This window comes from Leopardus geoffroyi, chromosome C2, assembly GCF_018350155.1.
Source record: "Leopardus geoffroyi isolate Oge1 chromosome C2, O.geoffroyi_Oge1_pat1.0, whole genome shotgun sequence".
Taxonomy (NCBI): Eukaryota; Metazoa; Chordata; class Mammalia; order Carnivora; family Felidae; genus Leopardus; species Leopardus geoffroyi.
The window spans coordinates 91,338,118-91,363,512 of NC_059333.1; the positions used below are offsets into that span (position 1 = coordinate 91,338,118).

The 25,395-nt window shown below is 35.5% G+C and overlaps 1 protein-coding gene across 7 annotated transcripts in view; it reads right to left on the reverse strand.

The window, feature by feature from the left end:
• The window catches only part of NAALADL2 (N-acetylated alpha-linked acidic dipeptidase like 2), a 1,353,416-nt gene that overhangs the window by 468,179 nt on the left and 859,842 nt on the right, over window positions 1–25,395 (reverse strand). For all 7 annotated transcript variants that reach the window (XM_045502933.1, XM_045502931.1, XM_045502932.1 and 4 more), the window contains one exon: window positions 20,931–21,081. In XM_045502933.1, the coding sequence (XP_045358889.1) occupies window positions 20,931–21,081 (151 nt within the window). The remainder of the gene's footprint in view (window positions 1–20,930; window positions 21,082–25,395) is intronic.

The following is a 25,395-nucleotide window of genomic DNA, read 5'->3' on the forward strand; positions in this document are numbered from 1 at the left end:
AACAGTACATCTACAGGAAACATCTTGGCAGTTCTTCCAAAACCTAAACATAGAGCTACCATATGACCCAGCAACATATGAGGAATATATACTCAACAGAACTGGGTATATACACAAGAGAACTGAAAGCATATGTTCACACAAAAACTTGTATAGCAATGTTCATAGTAGCAGAATTTGTGACAGCCAAAAAGTGAAAAAAACTCAAATGTCTGTCAACTAATGAATGGATAGATGACATGTGGCATGTCCATAAAGTGGAAAATTATTCAGCCATAAAAAAGTGAAGTACGGATATACAACATGGATTAACTTTGAAAATATTATACTAATTGAAAGAAGCCAATTGCAAAAGACCTCATAGTGTATGATTCCATTTGTGTGAAACATCCAGGGTAGGGAAATCCATAGAGACTCAGAAAATGGATAGTGGTTGCCAGGAATTGGAGGGAGAGGTAAGTCAAGAGTGACAACTAATGGGTATAGGTTTTCTTTTTTGGTGTGATGAAAATGTTTTGGGATTAAATAGTGCTGATTTTTGAACACTCTGTGAATACACTAAAAAATTGTGAATTGTACACTTCAAAATGGTGAATTTTATGGTATGTGAATTGTACCTCAATAATTAAAGACACAAAAAAACAAACAAAAAAAAAAAAACTTTAGTGGAAGTCACACCTCCTCTGTAACTGACTTTTTAGGCTGAGGAATGTGTAATTATATCTGTCCCTTCTGGATTTTTACCTTCTTGAATAAGAAGGCTCTTTCTTTTGCCTTCTTGTGCTTGCTTCACTTATAACAGTCACTTGAGAAATGCTTATTGATTGAATGAAGGAGGGTACTCTTTGGGTATATAAATATACCTTGAGGGAAAGAAGAATCCATGAACATGTGTATTTCTTTACTTCATCAATACCAAAGGGTGCTGATAGGCATATTGAATAGTGTGACAGGGACCTGCTTCTACATGCTAGGGTTACTTGAAGAGGCTATGTTGCCACAAAGCTACTCCTAAAACTCCCTGCTGAGAACAGCCTTCTCCATGTAGAACTAAGAGCACAAAGAGTTCTCTGACCATTCTAGGTCCCAGTAAGAATTTCTCACATAAGGTGGGATCCAGAAGTGCCAGTGGGCATTACCCCAATCATTAGAGGCCCCTCCATCATGTAGGAGCAGTAAATGGAAAATTTAGAGAGGCTGTAAGCTCACTGATCTCTGGCCTTGTTCACAATTCCAATGCAAATCACCTGGCCATTCTTACAATGAAAAGCATGGCCTAAGGACAAAAATCATATTTTAACAACATGTACCTCATTACATTTAAATGTGTTTTAATAGCAGTCCTAATTATATCATAGTTATTTTCATATTTATAAAATGTACAGCATTCCTTTTACATCTTATAATGAATTACCTACTAAATGGCAATATGAAGTTTTGAGTTCCATTTACCAAAATGATTCCTATCCTATGTTTTGTTCTTGATTTAGAGAAGAGAATATAAAACGATTAGAGATTATTGGTGACTGTGAATATCATATGCTCTGTACTTGAAACTCTCAAAAGGCTAACAATAATTCTCCATGTAACTTAATTATAGACTTAAATAGTGATGTGTTGGAGTTACCTTTCTTCTAGAAAGTGATACAACTCTTTGCTGACTACTCAGTGTTCAGATTTTAACACATTTTCTTAGTAGTTTTGAACCTTTTTCCCCTAGGAAAATCTTGTCCCCCTAATTATATTCTCTTTATATTACCTCTGAACACAAAATCTATCTAGATAGGGGCGCCTGGGTGGCGCAGTCGGTTAAGCGTCCGACTTCAGCCAGGTCACGATCTCGCGGACTGTGAGTTCGAGCCCCGCGTCAGGCTCTGGGCTGATGGCTCAGAGCCTGGAGCCTGTTTCCGATTCTGTGTCTCCCTCTCTCTCTGCCCCTCCCCCGTTCATGCTGTGTCTCTCTCTGTCCCAAAAATAAATAAACGTTGAAAAAAAAAAATCTATCTAGATAGGTAATGAACATCTGAGGAAAGAAATTCTTAACCTGGTTTATGTAAGTCCATAAGGGGGTTATCTAAAGATATCTTTTTTCTAGGTGATCCACGAGTCCTCTAGAATTACAGGTAATTTAAAGTACATTTTTATGTATGGCTTTTTGGAAAGAGGACACACATCTCGAAGCTGTCAGCACCTCAAGTAATAATTACTACTTATATTTTGTGCTCATTCTCATTAATGACATTCATCTCTTCTTTAGGTATAGTATGTCCACAGGATCAAGGTAGACATTGTAAGGGATTAAAGACAAATACAAGGCAGCATTCATTGAATCAGGTATTTAATTGTGCAATTGAAGAAACAAGTCTTCTATCGCTTCAGTTTTATATGGAACATGGTGCATTTGTGATCTCCAAGTTCCCTTTCAGTGCTAGAATCTAAAATTGTAAATCATTATTTACATGCAGCAGTGGCGTTAAAAAGGGAAAAAAAGAATAACAATGCAGGACCCTTTGCACTCTTTCACATCATACTCCCCCAAATCGAGCCTCACAGTTTCAAGCTAGAATATACCTAATGTGGGATCATCCAACCCCCTAATTGCACACAGGCTCTCTAACTTTTGATTACTGATTGTAGTCAATGTGCGATGTAACGGCCACTATTTACAACACTGACTCTGAGATTTAACGTAATCCTCCTTAAATCTGCTCAAAAATGGCTTTGAACTTCATGCCAGTCCAATGTGCCAGCTCAGTTGCACCCTACTCCCGGTTCTGCTATACTGCCAGAGGCTGTACTTCAGGCTGTATTTGGTGACTCTTTCAAACTCCTCCTGTCTTACTTCTAATTACCACGCTTCCACTCTGTACAACATCAGTGCAGTTACTGTGCTGCCTTCCCTCCCCTCTGTGCAGCCGTCGTCTAGCACAGTTGAGGTAATGACTCACTCACTTCCTTGAGTATGCCTTCCTCTTCACCTCAGTTGACCTGACAGTGCCCCAGGGCTCAGCCCCAGAGCAGGTGTAGGACCAATCTGAACTTATTTAAGGGGAACCTAAAGGAGTCTTGCATCCCTGTCCACATTTCAGTGACTGGGATTTTCCTGGGACCTGTAACTCTTCATATTGGCCTAGGAATTCAGTGTCTGTTGTGTGTGTGTGTGTGTGTGTGTGTGTGTGTGTGTTTAATTGTTCCTCTGCCTCCCCTAAATAGATAACCTGCCAAAAAACCTTGTTACTGTAAAACTGAGACCCTGTAATACTTTTCATAATTTCCTCATAGGAACCGGACCCTGCTACAGGACTCCATTCCTGAGATTGCCCAGAATTCTCAGCTACTTCCCACCTACAACTATTGCCCCTTCTCTGTGCCTTCACACAGCAACTAAATGTAAAGTTGCTTACTTTTGTAGGCTTTTAAAGTTTTGTTTTTAATGTTTTATTTATTTTTGAGAGAGACAGCATTAGCAGGGTGAAGGGCAGAAAGAGAGGGAGACACATAATCCAAAACAGGCTCCAGGCTCTGAGTTGGCAGCACAGAGCCTGACACAGGGTTCAAACTCACTAACTGTGAGATCATGACCTAGCTGAAGTCAGATGCTTGACCGACTGAGCCACCCAGGCACCCCAACTTTTGTAGGCTTTTAAAAAAGGCTTGTGATGACATACCACAGAAAAGCAATAATTTAAGATTGAATATTAACCATCTCTACCCTTAAAAATGGATCAAATCTTTCCCATCACAGGGACTTTTTAAAATCATGTCTTTTCTTAGGGTCAACTGAACACAAACTATTCCACCTATCTTATAAGAACTCTTTTGCACCACAGAATCACACTCCTCACATAGCTTTGTGTATCTAAAAACTCATTTAGGGAAACCTGGGTAACTCAGTCGGTTGACAATCTTACTCTAGATCTCAGTTCAGGTCTTGATCTCAGGGTTGTGAGTTCAGGCCCCACGTTGGGCTCCACAGAGGCATGGAGCCTACTTAAAAACATTCAATAAATAAAAAAAATCATTTATATGTTTTACTACTGCAGAAGCTAAGAATTCCAGTTTCTCCTGTGAAGGACTAGGATTAATCTATTAGGCAATACATTCTGCATCCTTCTTTCGTTAGAGCTGATGCCAGAGCTAGAGTACTAGGACCTTCCTGATTATACTGGATTGTCCATGTGATACCACTGTCAAGTCATAAGCCAGAAAAAGGTACTTAGACCTAACCAGGAACAGAGACTAGCGAATGACCAGAATAGTTGTTACACTTGGCACTTTTTTTTTTCTTCTTGAAGACTGTGAAAATAGAGGCATGCTAAAATTATATCTTTTTCCTTTGTACTTTTTTTATGACAATGAAGCAAAAAAGAGGTTTTTATAATTTCCACTTGTATTACTTTGCTTGGGTTTCTATAAAAAAGTACCATAGACTGGGTGACTTGCACAATAGAAATTTATTTTCTCACAATTCTGGAGGCTAGAAGTCTGAGATCCAGGTATTTGTGGGATTAGCTTCTTCTGAGGCCTCACCTCTTGGCTTGTAGATGGCCATCTTCTCCCTGTGTCTTTCCGTGGTCTTTCCTCTGTGTCTATGTCCTAATTTCCTCTTCTTAGAAAGACATTAGTCGTATTGGATTGTGCCCCATCCCAATGCTCTCGTTTTAACTTAATTACCTCTTTAACAACCCTGTCTCCAAATACAGCCTGAGTTATAGGAAGTTAGTATTTCAACATATGAATTTGTTGGGGAGAGGGAGATTTAGCTCATAACACCTTTTGACTGAAAATCACCCGGATTTCATCATCAAAACTATTAGGAAATAGTGGTATCACACAATAAATACCCATAATGTTAAGTAGCTATTCATAGTAACCCCTTTCATTCTCAAGTGACCTGATTTGTCTGAGTATTACATAGTTATCCTCAGACTAAAGAAAGTTCCTTGGTTTTGTCAACTTTCCCTAGTGCACCAAAAGCCATCCCAGGTGATGCCACAAGGCATCACCCTGATCGAGGTTACTGAATAGCAAACCAACCTGTGATTACTCGGTTTAATATTCATCATGGATTCCAAATCTTTTTTGGAACATTGAAACGACTGAGATTTTCAGATAGATATGATAGTAATAAGTTTGTGGAGCAGGTGAAAATTTCAGTGAGATGTATTCTAGAAATAATTGCCTAAAGCACATTATCTTTTTCGGCCTATTGCTTAAATATATGTATATCTGTTTTATCTTAAAAATTGTCACTTTATCTATTTTTCTCAGTATAACATTGCATTTTCTATTCTATTACTGAAATAAGAAAAATCACCTGAGGGACTAGTTAAAGATGCCTGTTTAAGAGTTTTGTTCAGATTTGTGTTTTAAAAAACAGATTTTTGAATATGGTCAGCAATGAACCGGAACAGATCACGCTGAGTAAAAGATTAGCTGGGATACACTGATTTTCTAGACTCAAGACTACACCAAAAATTCAATTATAAATCTAATTACAACTTTAATTGTTAAACAATCAACCAGATTATTTTTTGTTGTTGAGTGTTTTGTTTCCTGCTGACTCATAAGCAGGTGCACCCGCAGGTGTTAACCTTGCCATCACCATGTGACCTAATCCGCCCTACTCTTTCTACTTTCTGTATTACTCTTTACCTTATACCTTAAGCTACAAAATGTGCACAAGCTGAGATACAAATCATACATCTCTGGGTAGGAGCATAAAACTAGGGAAGGATTTGTGGCAGAAAGGGGAAGGGGCAGGTGCTGCAGGCCAGCAATCCCACAGTATGTTTGACTAAATAATAGTCTTTCCAGATGCTCCTCTGAAAATGAACTCCATGGTCAAATGGTTTGGCAAATCTTCCAGGCTACAATGCTTTTGGAGTTTTGAAAAACACATCACGATAATAATAGGTTTTAAAGTTCTACAGTAAAGAAATCTATGTCACTTAGTTTAATCCTCTATTTCCTTAATAGATTTACTGTGTATATGTTTGTAAATGTTATGAAGTCAAAAGTCTGAGGAATTAGAGAAGGAAAAGTAGAAAAGAAAGCCTTTCAAGAAAGCCTTTAGGCTTGCCCAATAGAAAGGAATGAGGGTATTCAATAATCATATAGTGTATATGCATGTAAGTCACAATTTTTGTGGCTCTATAGGTAGTGTCATTTTGTGTTATTCAGGAGTCAAGGAAAGGAAGTTAATTACCTGAACTGTTTCCACCAAACAGAGTTAATTTCAAATGCAAACAAAGTACCAAAGTCTGGCTTTCAACTGATTACAAAAGTAGTCCACATTTATACTCCTCAAATGTCTAACACTGAAATGGTTATCTCTCAAAAAAACATAATATTCCCAAGATTTAATTTTTCCAATTCTCACTGAAAAATTTAGAACTGAGTGGCTGGTGATAAGCAAAACAAAAGTAGAACACATTTTCTCATCCAGGATGCATCTCTCAAATGAAATTGTATGGGACTAAAATTTACAATGCCAGCAGTTTGAAGCAAATGCAATAACACTTTAAAGTAGCATTACAAGATTTATTTTTACATACTTAAAATTCAAAAACTCTTCAGAGAATACGGGAAATGGAAAATGTTTACTTTCGGAGCACTCAACTATGTTTTGGTTCAACACTAAACCATAAAATAATTCATGAAGCATACCCAACATGTGGTTCTTAGAGTCTGCTTAGTAAATAGATTTTAAATAATTCAAGTGGTAAAAAAGACAAACAATCTTTGATTCTCCACGATTATATACAGAATCTCATGGATAATCTAAAACAGTAGATAATCACCAAATTTGGTATAAAATCACACAGCTTTAAGGCATTTATGCTGTAGCATTCATCCAGTAGAATTTTCCTTAATGATGGAAATGCTCTATAATAATAGTCCCCTGTGGATACTGAGCACTTGAAATGTCACTAGTATGACTGAATTTTTAATTTTATTTAATTTTAATTGATTTAATTTAAAATTAAAGTGCCACATATGTCTAGAGGCTACCAGATTAGACAGCACAGTTTTAGCCCTTGAAAATCATGACCAAGAATGGAGTTAAAGCCAAATTTCTATAGCTGACATTGTGATGCCCTATCTGGATGTTCCATTTTGTCAATGGGAGGCATTTTATTTTTTTGAGAGAGAGTGAGAGAGAGCACACAAGCAAGAGCACACAAGAGAGAGAGCACACAAGCAGGAGAGGGGTAGAGGGAAAGAATCTTAAGCAGGCTCCACACATGACACAGAGCTGGATCAGGACCGTGAGATAATGACTTGATCTGAAATCAAGAGTCAGATGCTTAACCATCTGAGACACCCAGGTGCCCTAAGAGGAGACTTTTAATCCTGCTTCTCTGAGTACTATCAGCATAGTGCCACCAGCTGTTACACTGTGCAAAGTTTGTTTTAGTCCCAGAGAATCATTTCAACCAACGGCATGCCCTTCTCGGGGAGGCACACATCCAAAGACTGATTGCAGAAGAGTTGCGAAGGCCTGGCCACTCAGTCCACTATTGGAGAATTCTGATAGACCATACACTCACGGGTGGTTATACTGTCCTGCAGCACCACTTCTATCCCTGCCCAGTCCTTCTGGTGTTTTCTTTTTCCCACAGGTACTTATCTCAAACAAAAATCCTGGCAACCACACTGTCTCTCAGTACCTGCTTCTGGAGAACCCCACTATCGGCAATCTCTAAGAACACTTAGGGAGAGATTTTTAGAATTGCTCCATGAAAAAAAGAACACAAAAGCACAATTAAGAATAATGAAATGCTGGGCGCCTGGGTGGCTCAGTCGGTTGAGCGTCAACTTCAGCTCAGGTCATGATCTCGCAGTCTGTGAGTTCTAGCCCCGCGTCAGGCTCTGTGCTGACGGCTCGGAGCCTAGAACCTGCTTTGGATTCTGTGTCTCCCTCTCTCTCTGCCCATCCCCTGCTCATGCTCTGTCTCTCTCTCTCTGTCAAAAATAAGCATTAAAAAAAAGAATAATGAAATGCGACATTTTATGTAAACTCAAAGGGGAAATAAGAGAACATGCATTAATCTGCTTTTTTTAAAATTTTTTTAACGTTTATTTATTTTTGAGACAGAGAGAGACAGAGCATGAACGGGGGAGGGTCAGAGAGAGGGAGACACAGAATCTAAAACAGGCTCCAGGCTCTGAGCTGTCAGCACAGAGCCCGACGCGGGGCTGGAACTCACAGACCGCGAGATCGTGACCTGAGCCGAAGTCCGCCGCTTAACGGACTGAGCCACCCAGGCGCCCCTTTATCTGCTTATTTTTTACAAAAAGAAACACAGGAAAGATCAATAAGGAGTGAGTGAAGTGAAATGGAAGAATTGAAGTGGGGGGGAACTTCCCTGAGTACCCATTTTTGTATAATTTTGACTTTTGGAACCATTTTTTATACATATATATGTGTACTCAGGGTATACACACACACATATATGTGTATACACACACATATATGTGTATATACACACACACACATATATATATTTTAACATTTATTTATTTTTGAGAGAGAGCATGGAAAAGCAAGTGGGGGAGGGACAGAGAGAGGGAGACAGAGGATCCAAAGCAGGCTCCATACTATGAGCACAGAACAGGATGCAGGGCTCCAACCCATGAACCATGAGATCATGACCTGAGCCAAAATCAAGAGTCCATGCTTAATTGACTAAGCCACCCAGGCACCTTGGAACCATGTTATATTTGATACTAAAAGAAGTCATTAAAGACTGAGGGAATAAACAATTAATGTGAACTACAAATAGAAACCAATAAATCTAAAGACATTTTAAATAAATAACCACCACACTGAAGAGGGGGTGAATATGAAGAACTAATTTTTGATCACGATATTTTTACTACATACCCTTCCTTTAAAGATAAGAACGGTATACACACACACACACATATACACGCAGAGAACAGAAGTTCTTTATACTATTCTACCAAGTACTTTTAATCTTATATCAAAATGTAAAAATAACAAAAATAAACTAAGGAAATAAATTTATATAGGTTTCTATCCCTATTTTTAGGAAAATCAGCAAGATTTCACTCATATTCTTCTATCACCTCCATAGTTTCCCTATTGCAAATTATGTAATCTTATGCCTCATAATCATTGCACTTTGCTATTTACATGTGAATATTGACAAACAGTTTCAAATCTTGTTTTATTTACCTGTATTTCCACTTGAAGTTTAGATTTACTTTATAATGAATTTGAAGTGAACTATAAAGAAATTAAACATTTTACTATGTCTGGTTTTGCAAAAGAAGAAAAATACACAAAAATCAAGTGCCATGTATAAGCATTCTTTTATATGTACCATATATAAACACTTATATATATTTATATATTAATAAACATTTATATACAATTATACATAAACATTTGTATATTTATACATAAGTAAATATATATATATATATATAAAGATCTAATATACAAATAAACAATTTAGCATTTTATAGGCACATTAAGTAAAATAATTATAAGGGGAGGATTGAAAACATTTAGGAAACAAATGATCGTTAAAGAAATTCGATAGTATATTATTGGCTACTACTAACTTATGAGATTAAAAAAGTATTGCTATAGGGACTAAGAGACTACTATGCACAATTTTATAGGAAAAAAGTGGATAACGTAGAACAGATGGATGGATTCCTAGAAAATATAACCTACCAAAATAAATCATGAAGAAATAGAAAATGTGAACTGACAAATTACTAGTAAGGATTTTAAATCTAAAATCTCCCAACAAAGAAAAGCCCAAGGCCATATGGCTTTGCTGGTGAATTGTACCAAAAATTTAAAGAAGAGTTAATACCAATCCTTCTTAAAATCTTCCAAAAAAAAAAAAAAAAAAAAAAAGAAGGAACACTTTCAAACTCATTTTATAAAATCAGCATTAACCTGATACCAAGGCCAGATAGGGACACCACAAAAGAAGAAAATCACGGGTCAATATCCCTAATGAACATAGGTGCAAAAATCCTCAACAAAATAGTAGCAAACAGAATTCAAAGGTACATTAAATGGATTATACACCATGATAAAGTGGGATTTATTCTTGGGATATAAGGATGTTCACCATATGTATACCAGTGTAATACACCATAGTAACAGAATGAAGAATAAAAATAGTATGATCTCAATAGATACAGGGACGACATCTGATAAAATTCAACATCCTTTCATGATGAAAACTCCCAACAAAATGGGTATAGAGGGCAAGTACTATAAACTAATAAAGACCATTTGCAACAAGCCCACAGCTAATCAATTCTTAATAGTGAAAAGCTGAAACTGAAAGCTTTTCCTCTAAAATCAGGAACAAGATCACCACTGTTATTCAACATTGTACTACAAGTCCTGGCCAGAGCAATTAGGATAGAGAGAAAAATAAAATGCATACAAATCAGAAAGCAAGAAGTGATGATAAATGACAAAACCCTAAAGACACCACCAAAAATCTGTTAGAATAAACAAATTTAGTGATGTATCAGAATACAAAATGAATATACAAAAATAAGTTATGTTTCTGCACACTAATAATGAACTACTGGAAATGAAGAAAATAATCCCATTTACAATAGCATCAAAAGAATGAAATATTTAGGAATAAATTTATATAACAGGGTGAAATATCTGTACACTGAAAACTGTAAGACACTGATTTGAAAGAAATTGGAAAAAAAGACACACAAATAAATGTGAGGATAGCCCATGTTCTTGGATTAGAAGAATTAATATTGTTAAAATTTCCATAATACAGGGACGCCTGGGTGACTCAGTCCATAAAGTGTCTGATTTCTGCTCAGGTCATGATCTCACAGCTATGTTGACAGCTCAGAGCCTGGAGCCTGTTTCAAGTTCTGTGTCTCCTGTTCTCTCTGCCCCTCTCCAGCTTACGCTCTGTTTCTGTCTCTCTTTCACAAATGAATAAATGCTAAATTTTTTTTTAAGTTTAAAAAATTTTCCATAATACCAAAAGAGGTCTACAGATTCAATGTAATCCTTATAAAAAAATTTAATGGCATTTTTCACAGAAATAGAACAAACAATCCTAAACTTTTTATGGAACCACAAAAGATCCCAAATGGCCAAAACAATCTTGAAAAGAAGACCAAAGGTGAAGGAACCATGTGTTCCAATTCAAAAGTATGTTACAGTGCTATAATAATCAAAACAGTATGGTATTGGCAAAAAACAGATACACAGATCAAGAGAAAAAAACAGAAAGCCTATAAATAAACACATCCACACATGGATAACTAATAATGGACAAGGAGCCAAGAATATACAATGGGGAATGGATAGTCTGTTAATAAATAATGTTGGTTAAATTGGATAGTCATATGGAAAAGAATAAAACTGGACCCCTATCTTACATCACTCACAAAAATCAAAGTGGATTAAAGATTTGAACATAAGGCATGACATCGTACAACTCCTATAAGAAAACATAGGTGGTAAGCACTTTACATTGGTACCAGCAGGGATATTTGGGGATTTGATACCAAAAGCAAAGGCATTTATTTATTTTGCAAAAGAAAAAATAAACAAGTGAGACTATATCAAACTAAAAAGCTTTGCACAGCAAATGAAACAATCAACAAAATGAGAAGGCATCCAATGGAATGGGAAAATAGATTTGCAAATAACTTATCAGGTAGGAGTTACTATCCAAAAATTCAAAATATACAAGGAGGCCATACAATTCATTAGAGGGAAGAAGAAGAAGAAGAAGAAGAAGAAGAAGAAGAAGAAGAAGAAGAAGAAAAAGAAGAAGGGGAAAAAGAAAAAGAAGGGGGAGGAGGAGGAGGAGGAGGGGGAGGAGGGGGAGGAAGAGGAGGGGGGAAGGAGGGCAAGGAGGGGGAGGAGGAGAAGAAGAAGAAGAAGAAAGAAGGAGAAAGAAGAAGAAGAAAAGAAAGAATCCCCAATTGAAAAGTGGGCAAAGGACCTGAATAGACATTTTTTTTTCCAAAGACAGTATACAAATGTCCAGTAGGTGCATGAAAAGTTGTACAACATCACCAATCATCCAGGGAAATCTGCATATCAAAATTACACCTGTTAGGATGTCTATTATCAAAAAGTCAAAAGATACAAATGCTGGTAAGGATGGAGAGTGAAGGAAACCCTTGTATACTGTTGGTGGGACTATAATCTGATACAGCAACTATGGAAAACAGTATGGAAGTTCCTCAACAAAGACAAATAGTATTACCACATGACCAAGTAATCCTAATTCTGTGTATATATTGAAAGACAATGGAATCACTATCTCAAAAAGATAACTATATTCCTATGTTCATTGTAGCACTAGTCACAATCACTAAAGTATGAAAACCAACTATGTGTCAGTCTACAGATGAATAACAAAGAAATTGTGGTATACAGACACAAGGGTTATTATTCAGCCTTAAAAAATAAACAACACCTGACATTTGAAACAACTTAGATGAACCTGAAGGATGTTATGCTAAGTGAAATTAGCCAAAGAAAGACAAATACTGCATGGTATCATTTATATGTGGAATCTGAAAAAAAATACATACAAGATAGAGAGAGGAAAAAAGAAGGAGAAATAAAGAAAAGTTGAACTTATAGAAACAAAGTAGAATGATGGTTGCCAGGGTCTGTTAAGTGGGAGAAATTGTGACAGCCTGGCAATAGGGTACAAAACCGACATTATAAGAAGAATAAATAATGTCTGAAGATCTAATATTTTTAACATGGTGATTATAGGTAATGATATTGTATTACATAGTTGAAATTTGCCATGAAAGTAAAACATTTTATGTTCTTACCAAAAAATAAAAGAATAAAAAGAAGGTAAATATAATAGGTGAGGAATGTGTTAATTAACTCAGTAGGAATCCTTCACAAGTTATATATGTATTGACTCATCACATTGTTTTCCTTAAATATACTGAAATTGTCAAGTATACCTCAGTAAAGCTGAAAAATGGAAAAGAATAAAAAGGAGTTAATGAAAATCTCAATTACCTTGACCTACTTAGAGAATTAAGCAATAGAATGTCACATTTAACATGGGTATAGAAAGCTTTTCTGTAGTCACTCACTATATTACTAACTTTAGTTTCCAGATTGCTTTGGCATAATATGGATTATTTTCGGCCAGTAACTAGAAAAGAAAAAAAAATTAACACATATCATGCCCTGTTTTCTGAAAGACATCAACAAAGAATACTTTTGAGTTCACTATAATTTTTGATTTGGAAATCAACTTCCTTTTTTTTTAAGTTTATTTATTTATTTTGAGCAAACTGGATGTGGGGCTTAAACCCAAGAAACCATGAGATCATGACCTGAGGTGAAACCAAGAGTCAGATGCTCAACGTACTCAGCCACCCAAGCACACTGGAAATCAACTTCTTAAACCACTGAGACTTACTATATAAGGCTATGAGAATTGTCTGATACTTCCGGAGTATAATTTGCCACATGTTGAAAATTCACTCTTCATAATGAATAGTTTAGAAATAATAAGATTGCTATTATATTTATATAGCCTTTATCATTTGATAGTGAAAGTCAAAACAGACTACACTGATATTTTTATGATTCACATTAGTTCTATTAATGATATTTTCTCTAAGATAGCTTAAGTTTGGCAACACTAAAACCTCCTGCTACTATAGTTTATAGTTCCTGACCATAGCAGATAAAAAAGTATAAAAAGTAGCTGGGAAAAGTAAAATTAATTGTACTGTACAGCATAATTTATTATTTCTCAGATGTATTCTTGCTCTTTTATGCAATTTCGGCAGATATTTTCTGCTCAGCTATTGCCTACTACTTTGAAAAAGGGGTTGTACTTATGATATTATGAATTTCAATCTTTGAGAAAGATAATCAGATGGTTGTATTTTACACAGTTTAAAGCTATTAAAGGAAAAGGTTAATAAAGTTGGGGAAATGACAGGTTTGAATACATTCCACTAAAATAATCTATATAATTTTGTGATTGAAAATAAAACAAGGTCTTTTTGTTGTTGCTTTTCTTCACATACTTTGGTTAATTAATTATTCAATTTATTTATTTTATAATATATAATTGTTATTTTTGTAGATAAGAATAGAAACTCTAGTCTGGAAGAATAGTGGCAATTGCATATGATTCAATCTAAATTTGTTCTGATGTCATATTGAACAATTTGAACATGTTGATGTCTAAACCCGTAGGCAAGCTTTATAAATTTAGCATTGTATTTTATGTTTCACTTGCAACATTACACTTAAGCAAGTGTTAAAAGCAGGGGAAAAAACAAACACATGAAGCCAAGCGCTGTTTTTAACATTAAATTTGAATCATTTGTCAGATATCACACCAAATGCAACTCTGATTTTCATAAATCTCATTTACCTAAATTTTATGGTTGATGCTAGATAATGTTAGTAGAATCCCCATTTGGTTAGAAGTTCTGCACTTGGGATTTAAAGTCTGGTTATGTTAATCTAGTTACTTAGATTAAGGTCAGTTTCTCTAAGTATCAATTTACTTATCTAGAAAGTGGGGACAATAAAAGCTGTCCTGCTGAAAGATCTAATAAGATAAAGCATACAAACTAGTCCTATAAAAATGTAAAACTAATTTTTTCTGTTGTTTCCATTAGTTTCTTATACTAATTGTGATGGAAATTCACTGATAAATCATTTTTTCAAGCAGTGGATTTTATCATCTTGGAATCCCCATAGATTTTTATGGGAACTTTGATTCTTAAACAAATGGATTATCTCCACTGAGTATGTGTTTAATTCAAAATAGAGAGTTCCAAGCACAATAATCAGTAAAGAACATCCTGAGTGACTAATAAACTACGTGGCACACACATATTATCTATGAACATAATCATTCAAAATATTCTCTAAGGGGCTATAATCTCAGACATTCTAGCAGTTATAAATTTCTCTGTTTGAGATCAAGAAAACCTATGTAACTAAAATGATTTTTCAAACAAAATTTAAATTTTTGCAAGGAACAGTTTGAATTTAAACAATCTATCTTTTCAATATGGTGCAAATTAAACTCACCAAGAAAAAAATCAGCTTAACAATGAGCCACTCTTTAAATAGTTCTTAGAATCAAGTTGGACAATATTTCATGTAAATCTGAAGCCTTCAGGACACATACAAGAACCACCAGTTAGAGCAAAATAATAAAAACACAGACACTTTATTTTTTCCCAACAAAATGACAAGGCATTTCATGCTGTGAATATCTAACACTTTGTTTTGACAACTAGGCACATATTTATATTTCCTGCTATTCTAGTGAGGGAATAGTTCAACACTGTCTCAGTTGATTTAGTGCCAACTGAAGTCAGTCTTCTGACATTTGTCCAGGTAACTGGACCAAGAACACCTGGAGAAGACTTGTCACAAATTACAGTGATATTCTTTATTCTTTGAATGGTTTGGGTTGGCAGAGGTGATGTTGAACAGACAGCAGGTAAACAACACACAGATCCACTGAATTGTAACACTGGGAATATTAAATAAACTGTGTCGTTTGATACACTTCACTAGAGTAAAACCACTGAAAAAACCCTTCCTCTCCAGAATTTGAAACAAAGAAAAAAAGGGGAAAAAACAGGATTGTAACAAATGGAGGGACATATACACAAAACTTTAAATCAAGATGGATTTCAGAAAGTAGGGTATAAGGAGAATTAAGTCTAAGTCAAGATAAAAGAAAATCTGGATTTCAATTAACTAGTTGTCCATAGATTAGACAGGCAGTTTTTTGGAGATGGTACTAAAAATAAATTCTATATCCAGCAGAAGTTTCAGAAGATAAATCTTTTTTTTTTTAAAAAAGAATATGGAAAGAAAAGAATTTTTAACTACTAATAGTATTTTTGGTCTGGTTGTCAGACAATCTGAAGCTTAGAAATTGGGGAAGGATTTTCTTTTCCACGTCTCAACATAGGCCAAATGATATATCCTTAAAGATACCCATTTCTCACCTCCCTATATTTATTCTCACCCTTAGCTTTCTGATTCACTCTTTGTTTCGAGCTTTACCAATTAATACATTAAAGTTAAGCATATCTTTGTTTATAACTGGTCACTGGTGTTATAATTATGAGCAGTTACTGTAAATGTTAGTTCTTATTCCACATTTCCATGAACCCCAGCTAACATGATGATAAGTTTTTGTCACTCAAAACCATATGAGCCCTAGAGTCTCTTAGATTTCTAAAATTAGATGGTTCTAGGGAATGAGGTATGCTTCAACTATAGTTTATTATAGTTGAAATACTTGTAGTAAGTTGGTGGAAGCAGTATGATGAAGTCTGCTATTCTGGACACTTAATCTTTGAAACATTTGATAATTTATCAAAGGAATTAAGAGAATACATTAGACTTTAAATATCCTAATATCTTAAGCAGAATTTCTGCTGTTTTGAGTGGTACAATAGGTGTGAAAGAATTGACAGAAGCATTTAAGGAGAAAAAAAAACACGTATTTTGTAAACAAACCTGTCAGAGGTACAATGCTTATAGACACTTTTTTTTTTAGTTTTAATTAGGTTAATTAGAATCAGGGTACAGTCCAGGGTCAGAATCATCAAAGACAAGTAGTCATGTTAAGGGAACAAGTTACTCACTCAACCAATATTTACTGAGAGCTAATGGAGTAGAAAAACTGGGTCCAGGATCCAGAGCACATATATTCCCCAGTCCTGATTGGCATGGAGGCAGGGAAATGAAAGGCAGCAATATAAGATATTGAAAGAACAGTAATATGAGGTCACAAAGTTTAGGTCAGTAGTCCTAGTGGTCCAAATGTGATTTGGCAGATGAAGCATAGAGTTCTTTAACTCATTGGGTCTCAAAATTCATTTGCATCACCTGAAGAGTTGGTTAGAACACAGAAAGTCAGGCCCCTCTTTCAGAATTCCTATTTAAGTCTGGGGCAAAGTTTTAGATACTGCATTTCCTTACCAACCATCTTGTAAGATCTGTATCTCTATCTATGTATCTATGTATTTATTATATTAGTATGGTTCCTTTTAATGTGAAGAAAATAAGGTTCATTGTGGTTAATATGCCAAATGAAGGTAAGGGCTTATTTCTGTTAAAAGAATGAGACTTTTTTTTCAGTGTTATGGGAGGAAAGGTTATTTAAAATCTTTTTTACTCTTTGTTCTGATTCCATAATAATCAAGAACTTTTTGGATATGCAGTGAGGCTTACTGAGCAAACCTATCTTACAGAAGTTCCTGTATCTTATGTAAATCCATTTGGATCATGTATCACGGAAGAGTGCCTTGGCATTCTTGTTTACAAAACACCTACTTGGGGCACCTGCGTGGCTCAGTTGGTTAAGCATCCAACTTCAGCTCAGTTCACGATTTAACGGCTCATGATTTCAAACCCCACCTCTCTCGGGCTCTTTGCTGACAGCTCAGAACCTGGAGCCTGCTTCATGTTCTGTGTGTCCCTCTTTCTCTGCCCCTCTCCCACTCATGCTCTGTATTTGTCTCAAAAAATAAATAAACATTAAAAAATAATAAAAAACACCTACTTGAATCAATACAAAAATTGTGGTATGCTTCCCAATAATAAAAGAAAATGACTTACTGATACATGCAACAATGAATAAACATCAAAGACATTATTGTGAGCAAAAGAACCTGCACACGATATACTTACTGTGTGTTTCTATTTGTACCAAGTTCTAAAATGTACCATGATATATGTGAGACTGGTGCTTAGCAAGGGCTGGTGATGGGAAGGACTCTGAACTCTCAGACGTGATGAAAACGTACTATAGCTAAATAGGCAGAGAGATTACATGGGTATATCCTTTTGTCAGTTAAGATGTGTACATTTCAATCTGTGTAAATTTTCTGTGTAAAAATAGCAAGTGGTGCTGTGGGATGTGAGAGATGTACAGACAACACAAAACATAAAACTAGAAATGTAGATAGTTAAGGAAGCCAGGTGAGGCATACGGAAAGTTCATTATGCTATTCTGTTTATTATATATACATATATTAAAAAACAAAACCACACACTTGGATTTTTATTATTCCATACCCTTCTTTAGAACTTAATTATCCTTAGATTAGTTAATAAAATAAAATTCCTAAAACTGGAAAAAGAAGTGCTTTTATATTACTTCCTCTAATAATCATTTACCTAACTATACTGTAGGGTATTAAGTCAGATACTTTTATTCACTTTGAACAAATATTTATTTGTAGTTTTTATTTACAATTCACAACCTGCCTTCTCCTCTTCCCTCTCTTCCTCCCCACAAAATTGAGGAGGGTTGCATTACATTTTTTAAAAATGTGACCCAAACCCCAAGATACAGAGATCTTAAGACAATTGCAGGAGGAAGGGATAAATGAATCAGAAGCCAGTAGAATAGGTCACTACAGTTCATAAGAGATTCTCAGCAACCAGAGAAAAGAGAGAAAAGGGTTGAATCTTTTCATTTTCTTTATGTTTTATAGAGATTAATATGTAAAAGAAAAAAAAGAGACCCTCCCCCGGCCACACATATACACTGGCATGATATTTGTAAAGGAATTCTTCATGTGAGTACATTAGGAATACAGTGATATTATTTATTGCATTTGTATTTTGTTATTGGGCCTAAGAATTTTGACTTATAATTTTGCCCCAAATGGCTAGTTATTTCATCTTTGTTTAAGAATGTAGGCAGCAAGTGTGATTACTCACATTATAAAAATGCTTCTGTAAGAAGGATTCTAAAGGAATGATGGAAGTAGAAAATCATGATTTAGCAAATACCACAGAAATAATTGTAACAAACAAGAGTCATTGATGAATGCTGTTATTTATGAGGAAAAGTACAATAAAAAAGAGGATATTTAGGTATCCTTATAGTATCTTCCCAGAAGATATCCATGAATTACAACGGGGAAAAATAGTACCAATACAGGAGAGAAAACTGGCAAACACCAGTTTGAAACACATAGTTTTCATAACCAAGGGATAAAAGTTAATAGCATGGGAAATGACGCATATCCGCAATATGTACCTCCTCACATAATACACTGAGGAGGGCACACCATCTCTTCTGCAGTATTCCTGCCAAAAACCTATAACCACAATTTAATCATTAGAAAATATTGGACAAACTCAGTTGAGAGATTCTACAAAATAAACTGCCAGTATTCTTCAAAGGGTCAGGGTAATAAAAGAGACACTGAGGGATTATTTCAGATTGGAGAGGAGTAAGGAGACAAGGTAACTGAAATGTAGCATGGAATTCCAGACAGGATACTGGGTCAGAAAAAAAAAAAGTCTATAATTAGTTAACAGCACTGTATCAATGCTAATTTTATGGCTTTGGTACCTGCATAATATTATGTAAGATGTTAATACGAGAGAAAGCTGGCATTAAGTTACACAGATTTTCTAAATACTCTATTTAAAATTGTTTGTGAGTGAAATTATTTAAAAGAAAATAAGAGAAAAGAAAAAGGGGGAAAAAAGCATTCTGAGATTGCTTGAGAATCTGGCCAACATTTTGCTAGATAATACCGGATTCTAATTTATGAAATGACTGGAGCCAAAAACAATCTTAAGAGCAAATGGGGGTGATTGAGCAATTTACCAATTTAAAAGGAGTATTCATAAAGTAGCTTTGCGATAGCATGGCAGCCTACTGATTCATCACCAAGAGTTAGCCTCCACATGTACACGCCTGATGCTGAGCTGTAACAGCCCAGGGAAGTCAGAGCATTTGCAAATGGGAGAGGTGGAATGGATTTTTGGTGATGCCTAGAAATTGTAGATGGACATTTCCTAATTTTAATTTCAAAATTCTAACAATGAGACAATAGACTGTAAAAACACAGATCAATAAGGTCTCAAGAAAAATTCTTAAATAGATTATTTAAAGTGTACGTGGAGGACAAAGCAGACACCAGTAGACCTAACACAATTTATAAATTATAACTCATATTTGACTCAATAGACTTCTTTCTTGGAGAGTTATTGATTAAGCAGAGAAGTTAATATAGATAGAGAGAGGACAACTGGACTTGAATAAGATAATTAGAATGTTCTTTGTGATGTTTTCTGGAAAACAGGGAGGGATTTTGGCAAAATACATGAATTATTACATGAAGTTTTTGTTACTTTAATTACTGGCAGTAGTGTCATGGCTAATGGGTTACTATTACCCTGGAAGAAGGTTCACAGAACTTCTTCTTTGGCCAAGTCTGTATTAATGGACTACTTGTTAATGATACACTGGACAGAAATTCAATGATGCAGGAAGCACCTGCCAAAATCACAGGTGTCTTCTCTCTACCACATGACCTCCCCAATAACATGAACACAACTTATCGAGAAAGGGAAGGATATTTGATGCAAAGATGGCCATCTCTATGCCACCAGTGACTGATCCCTTCCTTTAGGGAGCCAGACAAGTCGTTCATATTAACTCCATTCTTCTCCAACATTATTTCCACTACTCACTCAAGACCATGTGTAACCCTAGACTCGGTACTGAAAGTAATTACAGACATCCGAAAGCAGCAGCTATTTCATCCTTCTAGGTATTTTTATGTTTTCCACTATTTGGAGTGCCTGTCCCACAGAGTATTAATTTATCTTTAAGTCAATCAATAATAATATAAAATATGTTTTCTCTTTGTTCACAATACTGCAATTTACCCAAACATCTATTACAGACTTCCAAAAGAGTTTTATTCCAACAAAGGGCAGCCTATAATTTGAGCAGATAAAAAAAATCATTTTTTAAATATGGGTGGTAAGAATTTTCCAACTTTGCCATTCCTTGATTAATTTAGGTGGTATGTACTCATAAATTACAACCTGTAATAGTTAAGAGGATAATAAAGATTAACAACACACTTACCCACACTTGGATAACCAGGCGTAGAAGGGTCTCCTCCTGGGTTCAGTGACACCATGAAGGTATCATAGCTAAGATTTGCAGTCTTTGGTAAATCACAAGGATCAATATATAGAAGAACACCACCAAATCCAGCCTTTTCCAATAAAGAAAGCTAAAAGAGGAGAAAAAAAACCTATTAAAAATATCAGATGCAAATATCTACTGTCCTGAACCTTTCTGAGGGCCCCCACTATACCAGTCACTCTGATCTCTGCCCTGGGTGGGCCAACCAGATCTCCCAGATATAGCAACTGAGGAATACAAGGAACTAAGGGGCCTCCCTCTGAATGGTGAGTTCCTGCTCTGTCTCTGTCACTAAGGATTTTGAAAGTAGTTCCCGAATGGGTAGCTAAGTGGCTTAGTTGGTTAAGCATCTGACTCTTGATTTCGGCTCAGGTCATGATCTTGCGGTCCATGAGATGAAGCCCCATGTCAGGCTCTGGGTTGACAGTATGGAGCCTGCTTCGGATCTCTCTCTCCCTCTCTTTCTGCCCCATCCCTAATCTCTCTCTCTCTCTCTCTCTCTCTCTCTCTCTCTCTCTCAAAATAAATAAATAAACTTAAAAAAAAAAAGAAAACAATTCCTGACTACTTCATTTAAAACATATCTAATGCAGATTCTTCTCTCTTCTTAAGTATGATGGGGAGGATGAACTTGACATTTCATGTTCTTTTTGTTTTAACTTGGTAAATTAATTTTTTTGGGTAAAGAGCTTGTATACTTTAGGGTGATTTACCTGATGTGGAAAACAATAATCATAATTTGCTAATCCATTTGTTTCTCCTGAGAGGGGAAAGGTACTTAGGGGACACTGGGGAAAGAAATGATGGAGATGATGGCTAGGAATCACATTAAGTGTAGGCAGTTGCAATTCACTGTGTGACTCTAATTAACACTTGTGCTTCACTTCTCAATTACTGCTTCTCTTGTTCATTTTTACAGTGGACAAAGCAATACAGTAGCTTGTGGATCTGGCTGGACCCCACCATGAGGACAGAATCGTGCTTATCTTCTCTTCCAATGTTCACTTGCACTTAGGGGGCACATAGTAGACATTCAAGAGTGTCGCTAAATGAAAGAATGAATGAGAAAGATGCTGGTTTGGCACGGCAGCCACTCTTGAAAAAGAGAACTCTAAGAAAATACTTAGGATGTGCTTCTATTGGAAAAATAAAACATAATTGTACCTACAGTATGGTTTTTACATAAAAGAAGTTATAGTAGAAAAATAAAAATACTTGATGTAAGTACATCACATTCATGGCATTTTGTCAACTCCTTTAAAAATATTCTGTAATTTCCCATTGTTGAGTAATGGACAAGTATGTATTATTTTAATTAATACATATTATATTAAACATACTTTATTATCAATCAGAAAAAAATAACCCTGATACCCTAAGCAAAGAATGTTTGACTCACATGTTGAGTCATGTTTTTCCTATCAGTGCTTTAATGAAAAGGGAGAAGAATTTAGGGAGGGGGGAGAAATGAGAAAAGGAAAAAAGAGCAAAGAACATATCGATAAGAAGGCTGGATTTAAGACTGACTCTGAAAAGCTCACACTGAAGTCCTTAGGGAGGGTTTCTAATGTTTAGATGCTGAAATTGCTATTTCTAAAAAAATGATCAATGGAATGATTTTGAATGTTCTGCTTACTATAGGAGAACATATTAAGAAAGAAATATGAACAACTCCAGAAAACAATTTTTAAGTATTAAAAATTACTTAAAAAAAATTCAGTAATTCATGATCACTAGACAAAAAAAAAGATACAGGCAAATAGTAACAATCCTATTATCCTATCTGTCAAAAAGTAGTAAATGTTAATATTTCTAAACTCTTTTATTAGGGCTTAGGCACATATACACATATACTTACAAAATAAGACCACTTACCATAAATTTTGCAACCTTTCTTTTTTTTTCTCATAATACCATATACTAAATATCGGTCCATGCTGATAAGTACACTTTCATATAACATTATTAGCTGTACACTGTATATATGTGAATGCTATAAATAATACAATAATAAGATGTAGAAATGCTGCCAAATGTTATTTAACCAATCCTTGACTGTTATTTACATGAATTTTAACTTTTTGTATCACACTTCAATAAACTTCCTTATAGCTAAATCATTGCACAAATGTATATTTTCATGAAATATATTTCTACAGAAAGAATTTCTAGGTGAAAGTATTACTATTTTTTATGATTTTTGATAAAATATTTTCCCTCCAGAAAAGCTATATATAACTAGCTACATTCTTACCAGTCATATATCTGAGTACTTATTTCCTCCATCACCAGCATTGAATATTACTTTTTAAGAAATATTTGCCAATCTAGCCAAAAATTTACTGTCCATTTTTTAAAAATTACAAGTGACGTTAAATTTATTTTTGCTCGTAATTTTGGTCACTTGCATATTTTCTGAAGAATTACCTGATAGTGAAACTTTTTGTGATTCCTGGGGTACTTATCCATTCACAACTATATACTGAGTGTCACTTTTTGCACATAATATGCTGGCATTGGCATATGGAGATAAGTAGGACAAAGTGCCTGCTCTTAGGAAGTCAGTTAACCAGCGGAATGATTAACAGTTTTCATCTTAAGTGTTAACCCCAATTAACTGGCAACTAGTGGCTGCCTGGGGAAGTATTGCGAGGCCAAGTTCAGGGTCAGTGAAAAGTGGAAAATAGCTCTATGAGAGATGTCTGCCATGGACACAAGAAAGGCAAGTGATGCTCCACATTTTTTGGTTGTTGTTGACCCTGCTTCAGTGGGATAGTCAAATTATCTTCAAAAAATCTCTTTTAAAAAGGTCAATACATTAACTATTTGACTGCTTAAACTTTATGACACCTCGTGACTTAGAATTTATCATAGTCAAAAATAAAATGCTACAGTTGCATATTTTGCTTCTTTTGCTTATGACTGGTAATACATTGTGATTTCTTTTATAATCAATATATACCATGATATTTTTCTATACTTGACAGCTTATAATGAAGCTATGTAGTTTAATAGTGTAGTATCTCTTGCCAGAGTTGATTACCTCCCTACAACCCTGAAGAGATAGCCTTATATGTGATTTTATCCCCTCTTCCCATCCTCTGCCTGCAATGGTTGGACCTGAGGGGGACAGGTCTTCAATGTTGTCAAATCTGGTTCATGATGCTGTCCCTTACTGGCCACCACAGAGCTCCTAAATAAGTAACTTGGTGACCTAGTTTCAGAAATTATTACGGGATTTCCAATGAAGTTGGCAATTGAGGAAACTGCCTATATTAAATCAAATAACAAATGTTCCTCTACATTGTTAGAAATGCATTTTGAACATAGTGAGGTAGTGGTTACCTAAAATATTCAAAGGATCTACTCTCCTAGTGAGATCATATTCTTTAAAAATGCATTCAAAGGCAAGTCAATATAAGAAGGAGTAAGCTAAGTTGTCACTGGGTTGTCTGCTTTTGACTGTCCCTGGGAGCACAAGTAGAAGTTATTAGCCCTGCCCAGAACCCTTCATACTTTCAGATCACTTGAGACCTAGGATGATTCTACAGGGGGTCTAATTCATGAAAAGAGAAGGCAAATGTAAAGCTAAGATTTCTTAACACAGAAGTTTGATTATCTTTTGCTTCTCTCTCTCAAGTATATTACGTGATAAGTTTAGCGTTCTTCATCATGTTTTCTACCTTGTAAACTAAGACAGTATTTGACATAAGAGGGAGACACAAAAAATGAGTCAAGCAAATGGCCCTGAGCTCAAGTGTTACAAGGTCATGAAGAAGCAACTCACAGCCACAGGCTAGTATAGTGTACTGAGCCATCAGTCTGTATCACCCTGCAAGGGCACCATTTCCTAATTTACATAAAATACTATAGGAACACATTTCCATGAAAGTAGAAATCATTAAATCAGCCTCCTACCCTTTTATTTAGCTCAAGGACTTACTAAGTCTTTGGTGCCTGAGATAGGGGCTGGGCTAGTAACTGAGAAATGGTCCCTAGTCTACCCTGGGACACTTCTGTTTCTATATGCAGTCAGTCAACTCCCTTCGAGCTAGGTCATGATTCCACCAACAAACGAGACATTATTTGAAGCAATTATAGTCCTCAAAGTAAAATTGTATTGTATTTAACTTTTTTTAATGTTTATTTATTTTTGAGAGAGATAGACAGAACATGAGCAGAGGATGGGCAGGGAGAGAGGGAGACACAGAATCCAAACCAGGCTCCAGGCTCTGAGCTGGCAGCACAGAGCCCAGCATGGGGCTTGAACTCACAAACTGTGAAATCATGACCTAAGCTGAAGTTGGATGCTTAACTGACTGAGGCACTCAGGTGCCCCTACTGTATTTTTTATCTACAGGAATTAATAAGGATTTTATGGGTATTTTTAGTAGCACTAGAT